General features: G+C 40.8%; 1 protein-coding gene across 2 annotated transcripts in view; it reads right to left on the bottom strand.

Moving 5' to 3' along the window:
• SNTG1 (syntrophin gamma 1) overlaps positions 1 to 18,641 on the bottom strand; it is a 208,556-nt gene that overhangs the window by 84,532 nt on the left and 105,383 nt on the right. Inside the window, exons 3-8 of one of the 2 annotated variants that reach the window (XM_033155183.1) lie at positions 15,431 to 15,483; positions 11,797 to 11,931; positions 7,738 to 7,794; positions 3,755 to 3,812; positions 1,444 to 1,487; positions 1,318 to 1,332 (exon numbers count right to left, since the gene is read on the bottom strand). In XM_033155183.1, the coding sequence (XP_033011074.1) occupies positions 1,318 to 1,332; positions 1,444 to 1,487; positions 3,755 to 3,812; positions 7,738 to 7,794; positions 11,797 to 11,931; positions 15,431 to 15,457 (336 nt within the window). In that variant the 5' untranslated portion in view covers positions 15,458 to 15,483. Of the gene's footprint in view, positions 1 to 1,290; positions 1,333 to 1,443; positions 1,488 to 3,754; positions 3,813 to 7,737; positions 7,795 to 11,796; positions 11,932 to 15,430; positions 15,484 to 18,641 lie in introns of both variants that reach the window. The other variant, XM_033155182.1, reaches the window with a different exon arrangement.

The raw sequence follows: 18,641 nt of genomic DNA, 5'->3' as shown, positions 1-18,641 counted from the left end.
CAAAAATACAACCAAACCTTTTCCTGAAGCCCCAATATCTCATTTTGCTCCCACAGAGAGATTTTCTGCATTAGCTTAACTACTGACTAAAGTAATCTGATCACTGCTGGAACACCAAGGCTCGAAGACACAGTAAATAAAAATCTCAGTTTTAGTATACAGAAGCCTAGCAAAGGATTAAGCTGCTTTTGCAAACAAATCAGACTCTGGAAGTTGATGAGCCATATATGAAATAAGCACAAAACTGAAAAGGAAGTACAGCTCCAAGAAATGGGATTAGGAAAATAACTTAATTCGTTATTGAACCTCATATAATGCAATATACAATTAAAAAGAAAAGAGTTTCTTGAGGAAATCAGTAGCTCCTTTACATTACTGTTTGATGCACAATTTTGTAAGAGTCTATTACTCTTCTTTTTTTTAAAAAAAAAACTATAATTCCCTTGAATTTACATCTTCAAAGCATTCTTAAATCACTCAACTATGCAAGACATCTTATCTTTTAGAGCAGAGCTGGGGAACCTCTAGCCCTCCAGATGTGGCTAGACTACAACCCCCATCATCTCTGACTATTAGTCATGCTGGCTGGCACTCATGGAAGTTGTAGAACAGAAACATCTCAACGACCACAGGTTCCCCAGACCAAACTGGGTGAGAAACTATTCGTGCAAATAGCAATTGTGTGAACAGCTTTGAAAAAGGAAATAGGCTGTGTGGGGAAGCCCAGTCTAAACTGAGACCTTTTAGGGGTGGGGGTGGGGGGAGAGAGGAGATTTCACTCCTGGTGCCATGCTGCAGTCCCAAGCCAGATTAGCCGTACCCACACACAAATTTGCACTGGGGTAAATGCTTCCACTGGCACCTCAACCATACTGAGCTGTTCATATTAAGGGGTTCCACTGTAGACATCTGTGCTCAACGTGTGGGTGCATGATGTTTGGGGGTGGGCCCAGTACCCTGACCCTCACTTCTCCATTTATACACAAGAGCTTTCCACACATCTGGTATGCACAGGGAGTGCTACTTGGCTTAAAGGAGGTACACACAGCACACCAGAAATAAAGGACCTACAAATCCTAAAATAGCAGAGGCTCCCTTAGGCTGTAACACAACTGAGGTCAGTAAACCATTTCTATGGTGAAGTTACAATATTCAAAGGTTGGATCATTTAGCAATCTTGGATCATTTATCTACTTACAGAGCATAATGATGAACACTGTGACAGAAGTGCAGCTATGCTGACTTATATTAAGAACCACAATGGTTTTTAGAAAAGGAGTATAAGCTCACCACTTCTTCATGCCTGCATTTTCTTACATTAATTCCATTAATCTGTTGAGTTTAAAAAAAAGAAAAGACAATTTTGAGCATTGGCTTCACTCAGGTTAGATTTCACATTATACTTGGGATTAAAACCTGGCAAAAGTGAATGGGTTTGCCTACCTGTAGAATTGCATCTCCTATAAACAGCAAGCCTGAGAGTTCCGCTAAAAAGAAAGAGAAATAAAGGAAAGGTGTGCTTTTCATTTCAACCTTTGCTCTGTATTTTTCCATTAGCTGCATCAATGGAGCAGGATGTGAGCAGGACAATGAGAAATAGGTGACAAAAGAAAACAAATTCATGGCAGGTTTCATATTTCGCATTTACATAGATAATTAATATTTTCTGAAAGTATTACTGAGGAAATTTATTTCCCCTTTTGCATCTAGGACATGTTTCTATTCTTGAACCCTGAAAATGTAAAGAACAGCTGCAGCTCTTGTTTCTAAATACAGTATCAGGATTCAAGGCTGCAGTAGATCTTGTGATCTGAGTGACATTTTGTAGGGATTCTGCTAGAGACTGACATATCTGTCTATTTCTTGTCCCGGTCACTTTCCACCCAGTTTCTGTGCTTTAAAAAATCTGCACAAAATACATTGCCATGCAAAGCCCCTTCCACCCCTAGCAAGGAGGGGGAGTTGTAGGCGGCACGAGCCCTTCACGTGCTCAGGGGATGGCTGTCATCTCCTGAGCCATTGGTTGAGCCCTGGGTACAGTGCTGCTCTGAGCGACCAACCTGGTCACTCTGGGGGCGTGGCTTGCTGCATTTAAGCAAGCCCATGGCTGGGGCTCAACCTCTTGCTCCCGCTCCCCAGCCACGAAGGTTTTCCCACCCTCCCACCTACCCTTTAGGCAGGTTTCTCCTGACCTTGCTATGGACCTTGGTTGGTCCCCATTGAGGGGCCTGGTAGGAATTTTCCCATTGGCTATGGCCTGGTGCTTTTTCGCCTACCTCGTAGCAATTCGTCACAACTTTGGTTTTGGCGGTTAAGCATTGGATTATCTCTGGAAGGCTGAAGGTGTGGGGGGGAGGTTGGGCCATCACCTCCCACAAAATGCTGAAGGGTATTCCGTTAAAGGAGTCTGGGGGCGTGGCCGTATCTGAAGCCGTGGAAGGTGAGGGCCTAAGGCACGCCCCCATCTGTGGCCCCAGGGCGAGTTCCTAGTTGATGTGCAGCAACAGGGCTCCCCTATCAGTGGTTAATCCTTCCTGGACTCCCAGCACAATGGGCTGGAGGGAGTCAGATATAGTTGGTTAGATCCAATGCCTGGGGCCAATACCGCTCAACAACCGTAACCAATAAAGCTGTGGCCTTTTTTATGCCCATTAACCTTACTTATTGGTGTCCTGAGTCTTTATTTCACCATGGGAGGGGTCAGGTATCACTATGCAACTCTAGCCAAAGAAGGGAACTGCTATGGAATTTGCTCTTGCTGGCCACAGTCCACCTCCTCCTTGACCTTATGCACAACTTGACTGAAACCTAATTGGATACATATTAGTGCACCCTAGACTTCTGGGGTGTTTTGTTGTGCAGATGGTGCTCCATGAAAACAGAAGCTTCTCATTCATTATGGGAATGCTTGGCACACTGCATGCGCACCACAGCTACAATAATCTGTGCCGTACATATAAAACGGTTCAGGGACAATAATTAGGCTTGTATTGAAGAGGGTTTTAAAGCATTTGAGGCTAAAATTCACAAGAAAATTCTATTTTCCTTTAAATGTGCGAAGTGTGAGGAAGGGTTGCAGGCCCAGTGCTCCCCGCATCTGCCTTGTGTCTCCAGCATTTCCACATACGGCAGGGAGAGAACCTTGTCTGAAATCCTGGATGGCCACTTCCTGCTACTGTAAACAATCAGGGGCGGAGGAAGGGGATGCGGTGGGGGCGGTCCGCCCTGTGTTTCACCGCTGAGGAGGGTGACAAAATGCTGGGCGGCACTTGCCGCGGGGCCTGCAGCACACCCAAGCCACGCATCTCTCCTGGGAGTGATGTGGTGGCTTGTGTGCCTGCAGGCTCCGTGCTGCCCCAAACGGTCTGCCCGCTGCCTCCCCCTCAGTTGTAGGGCAGCTGAGTGGGAGGAGGCAGGCAGGCTCCTTAGAGGCCCTGTGGAGCGTTCTGCCCTGGTGCACCCCACCCCCGTGAGTGGCTGGCCCAGCCCCAGGGTGCAGGGTACGCATGCTGTCCCAGGCACCCAATCGGCTTGCTCTGCCACTGTAAACAATACCAAACTAGTTGAACCAGTGGATTTGACCCGGCATGAAGCAGCTTCATATGTTCCTAAAAAATACCCTGCCGTGCACATTTATGGTCCAGATTTCACCGCCCCCCATAACTATTTAGCTTTTCCTCCCCTGCCTGAAATGTATAAACCTGGTGATGCTGTGCTGATTCCCCTGAGCAAATAGCTTGGCACGGCTACTTACCTCGTTGTTCTTTTGAAATTTTGGAAACAACCACTGGAATATTATGCTCCGCTCCGCCCTTTGAGATGAAAATAACCACATTTTACTGAGCCCGTTGTCAGTTTATAAATATTATTACATTTCTTTGAAGTTTTTACTTCATTTTAAGTTTGTTTTATTCAAAGGGGTAAAGATTTTCTCTTTCACAATTCTGTTTAATAATAGGCATATGAATGCAATCAGCTCCATTGTTTGGGGGGGGGGTGTCTGTTGGAAGCATCAGCAGACCGGGGTGTGAACGGAACAATGTGGAACTGTTGACAAAAGAAAGCAAACTTACTGCAGGTTCCCCTAGATTCTCCAGAGATGACCATATGGAGCCCACTTTATAATAAGAAAAATTGGCCCAGTTCTGAAACAGTAGCCATGCTGTGATCATTTTGTCATGCTGACAAGGAACAGATAAACAAAGCCATACAATAGAAAGCAAGAATATTGGACATTTGATTAAAATGAATGTGAAGGTTTTCTTTGCTGCTTTCCATTTTCTTTTTCTCATTGTAACCTAGCACAAAAAGTCAGTAGGAAAATGAATAAGAAATCTGGAAGAGATGAAAAGAAGAATTCTAAGAAAAGTAACAGGTTGTCCTTAAAAGCGGGGGAGGAATGGAAGTGGAAATCAAAATAAACTGCTCAGTTTCTGTGCTGGGTTTTTAATATAGAAAAATAAACAGAATTTAAAAAACCCAGAAACTCTTCAACTAAGTATGATTAAGCATAGTTTTAGTCCTTATGCGTTCTTATCCTAGAAGCAATTCTGAAACATCAATGTTAATGACAGATCTTATATTTTTCAAACAATGCCTTTCCAGAAATAGGCACTTTGAAAGTACAAATCAGATTGCTGCAGAAAGATTCAAATCTCTAGCCTTGTTCGCCTTTTTCAAACCAAGGTTGCACTGTTCAATTCACACAATGACTTCATCAAGCAACTCTTACAACCCTGAGTGTCATCAAGTGCAGCAAATGATAGTTGGTTCATATTGGCACACCACTACATGTCACCAACAGAGATGGCTCCTACGGAAACACACTACTAAAGAGATGGCAGAGTGAGGCATCCTAAGAATGAATGATCCATAAGGACAGATCTGTGTTGGCTTTGGGTGTTTTCAAGCAAACCTCCTTCTTCTTACAGGTAGGTAGCCGTGTTGGTCTGCCATAGTCAAAACAAAATAAAAAATTCCTTCCAGTAGCACCTTAGAGACCAACTAAGTTTGTTCTTGGTATGAGCTTTCATGTGCATGCACACTTCTTCAAGTGTGCATGCACATGAAAGCTCATACCAAGAACATACTTAGTTGGTCTCTAAGGTGCTACTGGAAGGAATTTTTTATTTTGTTTCTTCTTCTTCTTCTTCTTCTTCTTCTTCTTCTTCTTCTTCTTCTTCTTCTTCTCTATATAAGCAGAACTACAACTATCTTGTCCATCGTTAACTTTATGTTTCGGGTGAGGAGGGTGGGGTGCAGATACTCTCCCTTCACAGAGCAAAGATTAGTGGTTGGGAATTCATGCACACAGAGAAATGAGAACACAGATTAGTGGGAAGCCCAAAACAATGGCCAGTCAGCAACTTCGGGAGGAGAGATACAAGGAAAGGAATGCTAGGAACTGACAGCAGCATAGTGGGAACTATTGTGGTGATTCTGAAGCTGGTCAGGAAGTCAGAGTTAGTTGTTGGATGCAGAGAGTATTTAAGCAGGGGCGAAACTGGGCTTTATTTCACCCAGGTCAAAGACCCAGTTTAGCGCACACACCCTATGCATATATATATATATATATATATATATATATATATATATACACACACACACACACACACACACACAGGCAGGGAGCCTCAATGGAGCCCCTCTGGAGGCTTCACCCAGAGCAAAAAACCTGGCAATCCTCCCCCCCCCCTTAGCTGCGGCTCTGATCTATGGAAAGGTTTGGAGTCCCAGAAATGAGTTAGCCTGATCCAAGCCCACCTCTTTATCCCTTATGTTTGGGATGGGGACAGATGTTTCTGAACTACAACTCCCATAATCCCCTTGATCAGGTGGAAAGGAGTTCAACAGCATCTGGAGGTCCATCCTGATTCTGTGAGTAAGAAGGAATTGGGCAAAAGCATAAAAATGAAATGAGGATATTGAGAGGTTTGTGGGGATTTTCCTACAGCATGAGGGATGTAACTTGTAAACGCCTAGTTGATACAGAGAAATGAACAAGGAGAGAAAGAGAAATGCTAATGAAACAGATGGGCACCAGAAAAAAATAATCAGGACTCGCAGGGCTCTTAGCTTCTATTTCCACTTTGACTAGCTACTAAGAACACAGAAAAGGGTAAAAAAGTAGGTCTCTGGAAGCTAATAGTGTAGTAATGACAATCCCTGCCCCTCTTTTTAGGATATAGAGATATTCTTAGGCTTGCTAGGTATTAGTACCAGGTTATGCATTTGTTGTTTTTTTTGTAAACACATTCAACATCTTTTGAAGTGCATGAATGGACCAACATAGATTTTGAGAAAGTAGAAGTTGACCCTAAATTCCTACTGTCATTTTATGTGAATTCCTTCTGTTCTCCTATATCTGGTATTGTATGTCATTACATCTGTTGTTAGCTCTGGTTAAAATACAGCCAAGGATTCTGTTTCAGAACACCAATTAAAAGCATGAACAGCAATTTGAGGCAATTAATATCATGATGGTAGACTGAGCAAGCTATCCGAAATTAACTGAATGTATGAAAGGTGAATACAATTTTTGGATTTTGTCCAAAGTAATAATTTTCTTATGCTTATAAACCAGCGTAACTCTGTGTTGCGGGAAAAAAAAGTTAATTGTATTCCAGTGCCTAGCATTCTGAACTTTCTTTAGCATCTTCATAAATTATATAGCAGCTTTAAAAAAGAAAAGAAAAGGCTACCAGTGTTCCAATGTTTAATTTTTTAGTTCAGGCACGCTTACACAACTTACTCTCTTTTCTGTTTCTAGACATGAAAAAAATAACAGCATGTAATGACTTTAAACAACAACAAGAAAATCTTGTTCCCATTTTCATTCTTATGGGATTTTAGCCATAGTGCACTAATTAGCATTTGGTTTAATTAGGCAGTTCTGCTAAAATAAACACACCAGACTCGTTTTAAGAACTGGAAAGTTGTTTTTTGTTGTTGTTGTTTTTTTCAAGTTCCTACTCTATGAGAATGCAAGAGAACTACCAGTACATTTTATTTTTCCCCCAAATCATATTTCATAAGTTCATTTTTGGGAAACATACACTAATGTTGTTTTGCATTCATAGAAAACAACTAAGATTTCTGTGCTAAAGAGATTTTTTTTAAAAGCTCTGTTCAAGAGAGATTTGTTGCTTTATATGGTGTTTCAGAGCTATGATGTACCATTTAAAATTATCTCCCTTTTTATGCTTCCTAAGCTTTTCTAAGGTAGATATTGGGGGTGGGGGATGACGACGACACATAAACCAATCCACATGTGGATTAATCATTCCATCTGTAATGCAATGAATACAGTGGAGAAATAGGACTATTTTCAATCTTATTAGCAAGTGACTATGAAATTAATAAATAGTTTATGGGAACTCACTGGCTATTTAGTGAGCCTGCCATTGTGTTCATTAACAAGTAATTAAAATTAAAGGATCACTGAACAAAAGACAAGACTACACAGATAAAATATACTTTTAAAATATATACCAAACCTTATAAGCACAAATGAATCTTAAAGGGATATTGCCTCTATTGTTCCTCCATTAACTATGGGTGAAAAAATTTCAACTGATTATCTATTGTAAAGATCAGCCAATACAGACCTTTCAGGACTCATTGAAATTGCAGGTAATAATACAATCAAGCACCTTTTGATCTCATTAAATGCATTATTCACAAGACAAATGGCATTTCTGATTGAACATAGGAAACAGTTGGGAAAATGCAACCTACCTTTATACTTAATCCAAATCCTCCTACGGCTTGTCTTCTAATTGTTACAGTCCTTTCCTGAAAGAGTAAGCCAAGTTCAGTTCTATTCAGATTTAATATTTCTTATGAAAATAGGCTTGCACACTATATCTTCATTTTTGAGTTTTGAATTTCAACATTAAAGAAGAAGGAACTGCTCTTTCTGGGTTTTTTTTCTAATTGTAAAGTGACAAATTAGTTACATAATACAAATGCAGGGACGTAGCAAGGGGGGTGTAGGGGGCGGTCTGACCCATGTTCCATAATGGATGGGGGTGACAAATTATCAAGGAACAATTACTGCCCTACTAGGGCCGTTCATAAAAAACTTTTTTTAAAATGCCTGCTCCAAAGGTCTTATCTTACTATACTAGGGATTATATAGCTATATATGAAATTTCATGCATATCGGTTAATATCTTGACCCTCTCCACCAAAATAGCTGTTTACTTGGCTGTTTTCCTATGTTGTGAAGGCTGAAATTTCAGTTCAGTGGAGCACTTACTGTTCCCAACGCTAACCCTGTAGAAAGCCATCTAATTTGACTTCAATTTGATTCTGAGATGTTTTTAGGAGGTAATTTAATTATTGTTTGATTTTGTACCAATGTTATGTATCTGATGTTAGCCACCCTGAGCCCGATTTCGCCCGGGAAGGCCGCGGTATAAATAAAAGTTTTTTATTATTATTACTTGTTATTATTCCTTTGTAAGAAAATATGAAATAACCTAAAACCATTTTTGCAGGGGGGGAATCAATGGGGGGGGGGGGAACAAGAATTTTTCTGCACCAGATACCACCTGACCTTCCTACGCCTCTGTCAAATGCCAATGAGTTGCCACATGCAAACACTTAGTGCTAGGCAATTCTTCTAAAATATGTGTCCAGTTATCCAAAATAACACAGAGATAAGCCTGCAGTCACTTTTCAGTAGCATCTAGGAGTATTTTCAGAAATGAGTCCCTCGTATGTTCCCATGAAGTGGGGTGAAAATCCATCCTTATTTATCTAGTGGTACCTGCTGTTATACACCTAAGGGGATCACAATAATAACCAGACCATTTGCATGCAGAAAAAAATGCACAATACGATACTAATACCTCAGCTGTACTATCAGAACACTAAAATAATCCTGACACATATACAGTGGGGGCTGATCCACTGGGGCTCCTGGATCATATCCCTCCCACTGAAATTAGGAACAGATGTGTAGGTGAAAGCAACACATGGATTCAAAAATTATAGTTAAATTTCTAAACAAGAAAATCATACTTTAGTCCTCTTACATGGAAGTTATTTCCCTGTTCCCTGATGATTGATATCTTTTTTTTGAGAGAGAGAAGGTGATAATGGGACTCTGCACACGTGAAATGGCACACTTTCCTAAATATGTGCTGTGCAAGTCCTACTGTGATGAAAACAGCAAGTTTAGAAAATGCAGCCCTACCAAGTCAAGATGTCACCAGCTGCCACTGTGTGCAGCACAAACACTACCCACAATTACACCAAACATTTCCTGACCTAAAATGAATATTGAGTCATGGATACAGTGACAAATGGCAGTGGGTTAACTACATCTCAAAAGTATCCCAGAGTGGACCATTTTACTCTCTCCATATGTGTGGATGGTTTTCATTTATTCCCATGAAAGGAACGGAAAATATTACATTTGGAGATGCTGTATAGTTAGGATAATTGTGTTAGATATAGTGTCAACGAAAAGTCTCTGATCAGACTCTTGTAGGAAGAAACCCTCTTCACCACAAGAAATAAGTTTTAAAGCTTTACTTGTGGTGAAGAGGGTTTCTTTCTACATGAATCTGATCAGAGACTTTTCGTTGACACTATACCTAACACTTGTTTTTAAAACATTTAGTTACAAAACAATAACTCTTGCAGAACAACAAAATGCTACATTGTGTATTAGTAATGAGTTCCAATCTTTTAAAGTCCAGTAAATTCCTTCCCCTGATCTCACAGTAAGTCCATGCTGCTCAAAAGCAAAGCTTTTGTATCTCTCTGCTGTAACACAAGAGAGACACCACTCAAAAAAACAACAGAGCAGACTGTTTCCCTGCACATAGCACCCAACACAGAGAAGCTCAGGTTATGAGTTAGGAAAAGTACCTCATAAGCCACTCGCAAGACTCAGCCTGCCCCACCCTAGAATGGAAAACCACCAGCCCTCTGCAACAGGCAGCACAACATATTCAAACACATATAACATTTTATCTACATTAAACTCATAACTTCAACAAACTGCTCCCAGTACCATGTGGTCTGACCTTCAGTGGCATTGATCCTTCAAGAGCAAGGGCTCACAAGACATGTCTGGGAGGCAGTTATCCAATAAATGTGGGAGAAGCAAAGTTCAGCTATAAGGGTAGAAATGTGTAGTGCTAGAACAATTGTTCCATCAGTGCAAGCATTTCTGCTTGCCAAATGGAACAACCTCCTGTCTTCTGCCACCATGGACTGTTCTGGGGGTTCTTTCAACCCCAGGTTAGATGTGGGAGAGACACAGAAATTGCAGAGGAGGAGGGGGAGGAGGAAAGCCCCACTGCACTAGCAGGAGTCCTTGCACTGGCTTCCGCTAGCACACACCAGGTTGGTTGAATCAGACCCTCCATATCTAATCACTAGACAATTATTTAAATAGCATACAGCAGAAATAGACAATACTTTGAACAAAGAGTATTTTGGGATGAACCTAGTCATTTATAATCTCATCTCAGTTCCTGAGGAAATAAAGAAAAGGGCTCAAAAGTGTCAACTGTGACAATTGTTCTAGCAGGAAAAGTAAATCCCATCTTCACATTGATATGTTATCTAATGGGTTGTGCATTTAATCTTCAGATAACATGCAGCCAGGCTAACCAAGCGGAGCACATCATTTGTTAACTTCTAAAACAATATTCTGGAAATGTAGGCTGTAACACTGTACGGGAAATTAAAAATATCATGCATTTATGCCAATGCATTATTTAAATGCCATCTAGATATAAGTAATAGGTGTTCTGACATATTAAGGAAATGCAAATGGGAATGATAAATCCATTAGTTTAAAAAAACCAAAAACTGGGTATGATCTGGTAGAATTGCAGGGATATGGTTTGATGATCTATTCTTAAGCAACTCTTAAATTCTCTTTTGGTAGAGCCAATGGGTGACTCAGCATCAACATAAAGTTATATACTGGATCAGAAAGAACAGCCTCTGAATACCAGTGACTAGGGAACAACAGTGGGAAAAGGCTATTCTCTCATGTCTAGCTTGTGGACTTCCAAGGTGCATCTGGTTAGCCCCTGTGGGAAACAGGATGCTAGATTAGACAAGTCTTTGGTCAGATCCAGCAGAGCTCTTTTGATATATCCACAACACTCTGCTCTTGGCATTAGGGTTCTTAAGAAACCTTCATACTTGATTATTGCAATGTGCTCTACATAGGGTATCTTTGAGCCTGGTGCAGAGCAAAATGTTGTGACTAACTGTTGATGGGGACAGAACTACTATCAGCACATAACTCCAGAGCTCAAAAGCTTGCACTGAGTGCCTGGACACTACCAGCCCAAGTTAAAGGTTGTTGTATTAATTTACAAGGTCCCTAAGAACTTGGATCCTTTATATCCCTGCCAAATCTCTTAGGGAGAGACTCGTGGCCACTGTTTTTGTTTTGTCTCAGGAGTCCTGGGTTTAACATGAGACCAACATAGCCTCTAGTAGAGTTCAATCCCATTAAGTAAGCTATCTCACCCCACTTGAATCATGACTGTGAATTATATTAATTGAATGCTTCTTAGGACCATTCACTGCATTGATCTCCTGAACGCTGCTCATATTATTTACACTGTACCAAAACAACACCAGGAAGTACCATACTACTGCATTTCATGACTTCTATGTAGACTTGATTGCATCATTTCAAAAATCTGCAACTTTTCTTCATTTCAACACCCTCCAATGGAAGGCAAAAGTGAGCGGGGAAAGCTCAACATACACAATGATTTCATTTTGAAAACTGCTGAAGAAAATGATACTTACACCAGAATAGAAAGGTTCACCAGACACACAGATCACGTCTTGCTCTTGAATCGTCAAAATATCTTTGGCTAAGTGCAGCCGCACTTTGAAAGGCTCCTGGTTACCATCCTGCAGCAAACAAATCCCTGTCTTTGTCTTCAAAGGATGAACAGAGAAAAAGGTTTCCTTAGTTTCCAAGCTGCACGCTGATTGTTCATGTTAGAGGATCAAAAGGATACTTTTTCTCTGATAGTTTTTTGGAAAAGCTTTAACAGAGGCCAGCATATTCCAAAATATATCTGGCTTATCAGTTGAAATATCTATGGTTATTAGTTGCAAATGGAAATATTGAGACAATGACATTACAAAACTGATTACTAGCAACATGTCTGGATTGTGGAGATTGATCCACTTAATAATACCTATTTGCATATCTGTGCTCAGTATGGATATGTCAATAAATGCTGCAAGCAAAAATCCCCCTTCACAATATCAAGACACTTATTTCAGTATCCAGTGTCACAGTGCATATGGGACTGAACCTTACACATCACTTAATGGAAGGTGTCACCCTATGTGAAGCTTACAGCCTCTGATTAATCCTAATTAGGATTACTCATGAGCCAGGAGCTTAACTAGGATCACAGTAGAGCACTGAAACACCATGAAGGATTCCAATCATCCTGCTTTATGGTTATAATCCAATAGCTCCTCTATGCACAAAAGCAAATCCATTCCAAATGCTTTTGAGATCATGGCTTGTATCTGCAGATTGGTTAACTAAAGGATGTCTAAATCCAGCTGGTCAGCTTGGACTAAAACAATGGCAAGAGGTGTACTGTGACAATCTGAAATGGATGATGCAGGTGATAGCCTAATGCCCCTAAAGACCTTTTAATGTCCAGACATTATGTCCCTTCTGTTCCTATCTTTTTCTTATTTGAGAAGGGTAATGGGTAATTATTACATGGGCACATTTCTTCCTTGTGTGGCAGTTCATATGCTGAGAAGGGTAATGGGTAATTATTACATGGGCACATTTCTTCCTTGTGTGGCAGTTCATATGCAGCTTAGACGGCGGAAGTGTATCAATTTGATACCCTGCAAAGATCTCTGGTTTCAGTAATTTTCCTTCTCAGTATATCTTTGCCCCTAATATCCATTCATACTTTCCAAAGTCTGAACGGTGTAGCTAGGGTTGGCCAGGTTTCCCCCCACCAAGGATGCAGGCTGGGGGGGGGGAGGCACAAAAATTGCATCTCTCTTGGCACTGCTCCCCATGCTTGCCCTGAAAGCGGCCTTTCAGCTGATGTGGTGACTGAGAAATGTCAGGAGAGACTCTTAATTTACCACAACCAAGTCACCTTTCCCTGGTTCCTTTCCAGCCTTGACCAATTTCCACCTGAAGCGAACCACAAAATGGTGCTCCCCTCCCCAGGGTGAGTGAAGATTTATACCAGGAACAAGGGGGAAATAAAAAAATCTACATTTGAATGTGCTGCCTCTGTGAATCCTGTCACCTGAGGGGGTCACCTCATTGTGCCTCATGGGTGGACCAGCCCTGCTAATAATAACAATAATTTATTATTTCTACCCCGCCCATCTGGCTGGGTCTCCCCAGTCACTCTGGGCAGCTAGGTGCATTTCCATTGTTCCAACTTTATGGCTGACTCCAGACCCTTTGCTCTGTTAATGGAGCTCAAGCAGAAGAACTGGGCAGCAGACAAAATCCTAATGAGTTATCCTAAAAAAAACTGTTTGGGCTTCCTGACTTGTGGAATAAGAACATCTTCAGTGCTTAAAATCACAGGCATGAGGAAGTAGGGAATAAAGGTAAAGGTGGGAGAACCATGCTAATAACCATATTTTAATTCTATTATTATAACTTCTTTCAGCCAAGCAAGGTTGGAAAGTGAGTAACAACACACGTATTGATTCATACCTAGGAGTGTCCCAATGGCTTCCAATTATAATTTGAGGGCTGCCTGAGTTATTTATTTATTTTTTATTTTTTAAAAGAAATGCTGAATTGTTTATACAGTCATTTTGCTTTACTTGACTGCACACTTCTGACTTGGCTGATTACACTGTAAAATCTCTCGAGAAATTTTATAAAGAGAGCTTAGGGCAAGAATTAAGCGGCATGTAACGATACAGTAAACATAATTAAACATCACAATGAAATTAAAATAGAAGCCGGCATTGTAATGCACATGGGCAGAGTTTGTTCACAGTTTGAACAAAGAAGTCAAGCATGAAAAAAGCAAACCATTTACAACAATGGACTGACTGATAGCACATGAGCAGAATAACCTAATTTACATGGAAAACTTTTAAAATGTAATAAGGCCCTAGTAGTCTTTGCCTTTTAGAAGCTACAGTTGTGCAATACATCTTTAGATGATGTCTTCATTTAAATACCATCCTTTCCTATCTCAATGCAGCATTGATACACAAAAATAGGGCATTCTTTAGCACCAGAAGAAGGTTAAATTATTTCAGATTTCATAAAGCCAAGCAAATATATGCTGGCCTGAAATACACTCTGCGTAATGTTTTGATGTTGTATTTTATTTTCACAGATCAAGGTTTACTTCTTCTGCAGTTGCGGGCTAATTCAAATCAATTTGAAACCTCTGTTTTCACACACACCTCCCTACCTGCCACTTGGTCTTATTGCCCCTCTAAGAACTGCATGGAAGGGAGAACTTAAACAACCGCACATTGTTCTCCTCATAGCAATGATGGGAAAAGCTGCATTTCCTTTGCCCAGTACTTTTCTGCCAAAAGAGGAAAACAACTTATTCTGCTCCTGTGCTATGTATCCCCAGTTTTAAACACTCAAGAACTGTGCTCCATTTTCTTCTGTTCCCTGAGCAGCACTATCAGAGAATTGTAGGGATGGAAGGGACCCCAAGGGTCAACTAATGCAATTCCCTTCAATGCAAGAATAATTGTATTGATTGTATTATTGTGTAATTTCCTTTGAGATAAGTCCACTCAAATTGCAGTGGGTTAGTTATAACTATTTCATTGTTTATGTGGGGTTTGGGGGATGTTAGGGGAGGGTAGTACCTCTGGTGTGGGACACGTCGTGCTCATTCTGGAGTGCTTTGTGCACCTTTGGTCCCCCCCCCCCCCCCGCACAGCACTCAGCTCTCACCTGTGGCTCTTAGAAGCTATCAGCAGCCACACCTCAGGAATGGCTTTCACTGGCCAGCTAAACCAGGTGAGTGTAGCCAGTGGGTCTCAAACACTTGGTAAGTAAGGGTCTTCTACTGCATGAGAAGACAGGCTCTGGCAGATTGAGTGGATGAAACCAATAGTGGGTCCAATGGCCAAGATGGTTTCTGCACAGGATGTAGAGGTAAGGGAGGGGCAGGTGGAGCTTGTCAACCTGGGAAGGTAGCACACCTAGGAGAAGGAAAACTCTTATCCTAAATCTCTGCTGCCTTTTCTTCAGAGAAGAAAAGGAGAGGGAGTAAACTCTACACAAATCTGGAGTGGAGTCCCAAAAACGGTTGGAATAACTCTCTCTACCCTGTGAGACTTACTGGAAAATGCAGTTTAGCCTTCCTTGTAACAGCTCAGTTAATCCATATCACATTTAACATCAAAAAGCCCACACAATAATTGTGTGTGTATTTGGTATTACCTCTTCACATGTAGTCCTGAAATCCATGTGCTATGGCACCAAGAGATATTTGTCTAAAAATAGGGGGGGAAAGATTTTATTAAAACTAAGACTTATTGGCCAGTAAACATTAAAACAAATTGTGTAAATTAAGCAGACACACTGGATTACAAAGATGCTGTCAAGAGCAGGAATTATAAATTCTTAGAAGAGTATCAATTAGTTGAGGCAGGAGTGGAGAATCGATGGCCCTCTGGATATTTCTGCACATCAACTTTCATCACCCACCCACTCTGCCAGCTTTGCCAAAAGTCAGAGAGTTGCAAAGCTTTGAAGAAATAAGCAAGACAGTTTCATTATATATGATTGAAGGTAAATTTGTTTCCATGTATCTCTCAACACACCAGTCATTTAAAATTACTTTTCACTAGCAGCAACACTGTAGTTCATAATTCCTTTCGTTCTGAATATGATACTCACTGACTCATACTGCTTGCCTTCAAAAACTTGAGTGTTTGGATATGTGAATGAAAGGGAGAGGGATTTTTTTGTGGGGGGTGGGGAGGGGAGGTTCTTAATTTTTTCCCAGTGGAAAAATTGGAAATTGGGGTGAAATTGTGGGAGGTGGGAAATATTGCCCACTATTTTATATTTTAGAAAAGTAAGAAAAAATATTTGCATTAGCTGCACTTTACTTCCTCAACGGAGTATATAATAAGTAATAGTATGTAAAATAATCTACATGTTGTAACAATCGCTCTGTACCTTAGACTAGTAGTACTCAAATCCTATTTTGTAAGATTACAGGTGGGCATTTTGTGTTTTTTAAGATTTGAAACAATTTGACGAGTCTCTGGGACCCTCCAAGTGCCCTTTTTATTTCACATTTGTGATAAACTGTGCTCATGATACTGGTGTGCAATCACATGCGACCCCACTTTCATTAATTTTTGCACCTGCCAAAGTTGTGGGGAGATTCACACTGCTTCACACAGGCACCAGGTTCCACCCAACTTGTGAGGAGCAGAGCTTTTGTGCGATGTCGTGTGGTGGGAGGAGGCCACAAGGAGGTCCAGTGTGCCTTCCATATAGTGAAACCATCTTAAAAAGTTACTTTTAGGATTGAGATAAAGGGTTCTATGTATATAACTTGATTCCAACCTGATTTCAGTTTGAGGTACAGTGGCACCTTGGTACTCGGACGGCTTGGCTCCCGAACAAATCGGCTCCCGAATGCTGCAAACCCGGAAGTAAGTGTTCCGGTTTGCAAATGTTTTGCGGAAGCCGAATGTCCGATGCAGCTTCCGCAGTTTCCAATTGAGTGCAGGAAGCTCCTGCAGCCAATTGGAAGCTGCGTCTTGGCTTTCAAATGGTTTGGGGAGTCGAATGGACTCCCAGAATGGATTAAGTTAGACAACCAAGGTACCACTGTAGTTTAGGACGATGTTCACAGCAGATAGTGGAGCAGGAAAGTATAATTTGTTTTGGAAAGGGGTTAGCAGTTCCAAACCAAGACTTAATTAACTGATCTCACTCTCTTACTACTGACAAGAACTCAAAAGTTCAAAAGTAGCAAACTCATTTAGCTTATCTCAGATGGCATATGCAAACAAAACAACACATGATGGGCAGCTTGGCAATAAAACCTGAAATCCCCTTGGTACAGCAAGCATTTATTCAATACTGCAAAAAATATTTTTGAATGCTTGATTAAAGTTTTCTTGTTCTACAGGGAAATCAATAACTACACTCTAATAGAAGGGCAACAGGAGCACTTAGAGACAAAGATATTCTGCTTCATTTAAAGAAACACAGAGATCAGATCAGCTGCCTTCGGTGTTTCTATAAGGCCATTTCCCTATGGCTTAGAAACTACATATTTTTTTAAAAAAAAAATCATTAAAAATACTTTTATTATATACATAAGACAATGAACAACAGGAAAGAGGAAATGGCTATTACATATAATTTAGTTATGCACAATTGTTTTCAAATTCTGCTGGTTTTATTGGTGCATTACTACTAATAATAACTTACAAGATGTTTTGATTAAGTGGTTTATAAAAAAATAAATTTCATGTTTTATTAAATTATTAAGTAAAATAATCTTGAAGACTGTGCAAGAAATCCCATGTGAAGTGTTAAAATATGCACATTATGTTGCCATGCTAAATGCATATTTTATTTCTATAGAAGGTAATGTGCAATATAACAGCTTAAAAGGTCTATACCAGGCATAGCCAAGCTTGGCCCTCTAGCTGTTTTGGGACTACAACTGCCATCATCCCTAGCTAACAGGACCAGTGGTTAGGGATGATGGGAATTGTAGTCCCAAAACAGCTGGAGGGCCATGTTTGGCCATGCTTGGTCTATACTGTCATCCATATGTACTTTCCCTGGTATGGCTGTAGCTGCTGAAGTTAAGAGACAGATCTACAATCTAAAGCTCCCAGTCCAAATCTCCTCTGAACTCAGCCGGTGGCTTTTGGCAAGTTACAATCTCTCAGCGCTCTACCTACTCTAGCTCAGGCTTCCACTGGGTTGCAATTTATCTGATTCTGCTTTTATACTGGTGTGTGGTATTTTAACTCACAACTGGTTCTGAAATTACAGTGGTACCTTGGGTTACAAACGCTTCAGGTTACAAACACTTCAGATTACAAACTCTGCTAACCTGGAAGTAGTACCTCGGGTTGACAACTTTGCCACAGGATGAGAACAGAAATTGCGCACCAGCAGCATAGTGGCAGCAGGAGGCCCCATTAGCGAAAGCGCGCCTCAGGTTAAGAATGGTTTCAGGTTAAGAATGGACCTCTGGAACAAATTAAGTTCATAACCCGAGGTACCACTGTATTTGAAATGAAAAACAAAGTAGAAATCCTTGTAGTAATAATCAAAAGTGATAATACTGAACTACTGAATAAAGTTGTAGAGATGACCAATTCATATATGTCAGGGGTTGGTCAGCAGCCAGAGGTACAATGGCACACCCGAGCTCTTCCGTCACTGCTCACGAAGCCTCTGAACAAGTCTCCACCCTCCATTTACTGCCTTATGGATCATGAAGTGGTAAATGTGTGTGGTTGCCTTTTCTGCCTTTGACAAATACATATAGCTGGACTGGGAAACTGGAAGATCTCTTTCCCACTTTCTCTTTAAGTCAATGTGCCTTTGAAGGCTCAGATTAAGTCTGCTGAATCCAACTTTTACTCAGATCACACAATCTTTTGTG

The sequence above is a fragment of the Lacerta agilis genome, chromosome 7 (assembly GCF_009819535.1).
Source record: "Lacerta agilis isolate rLacAgi1 chromosome 7, rLacAgi1.pri, whole genome shotgun sequence".
NCBI classification, from domain to species: domain Eukaryota; kingdom Metazoa; phylum Chordata; class Lepidosauria; order Squamata; family Lacertidae; genus Lacerta; species Lacerta agilis.
The sequence above is the reverse complement of the archived record's forward strand: the minus strand, read 5'-3'. Positions and strand labels throughout refer to the sequence as shown.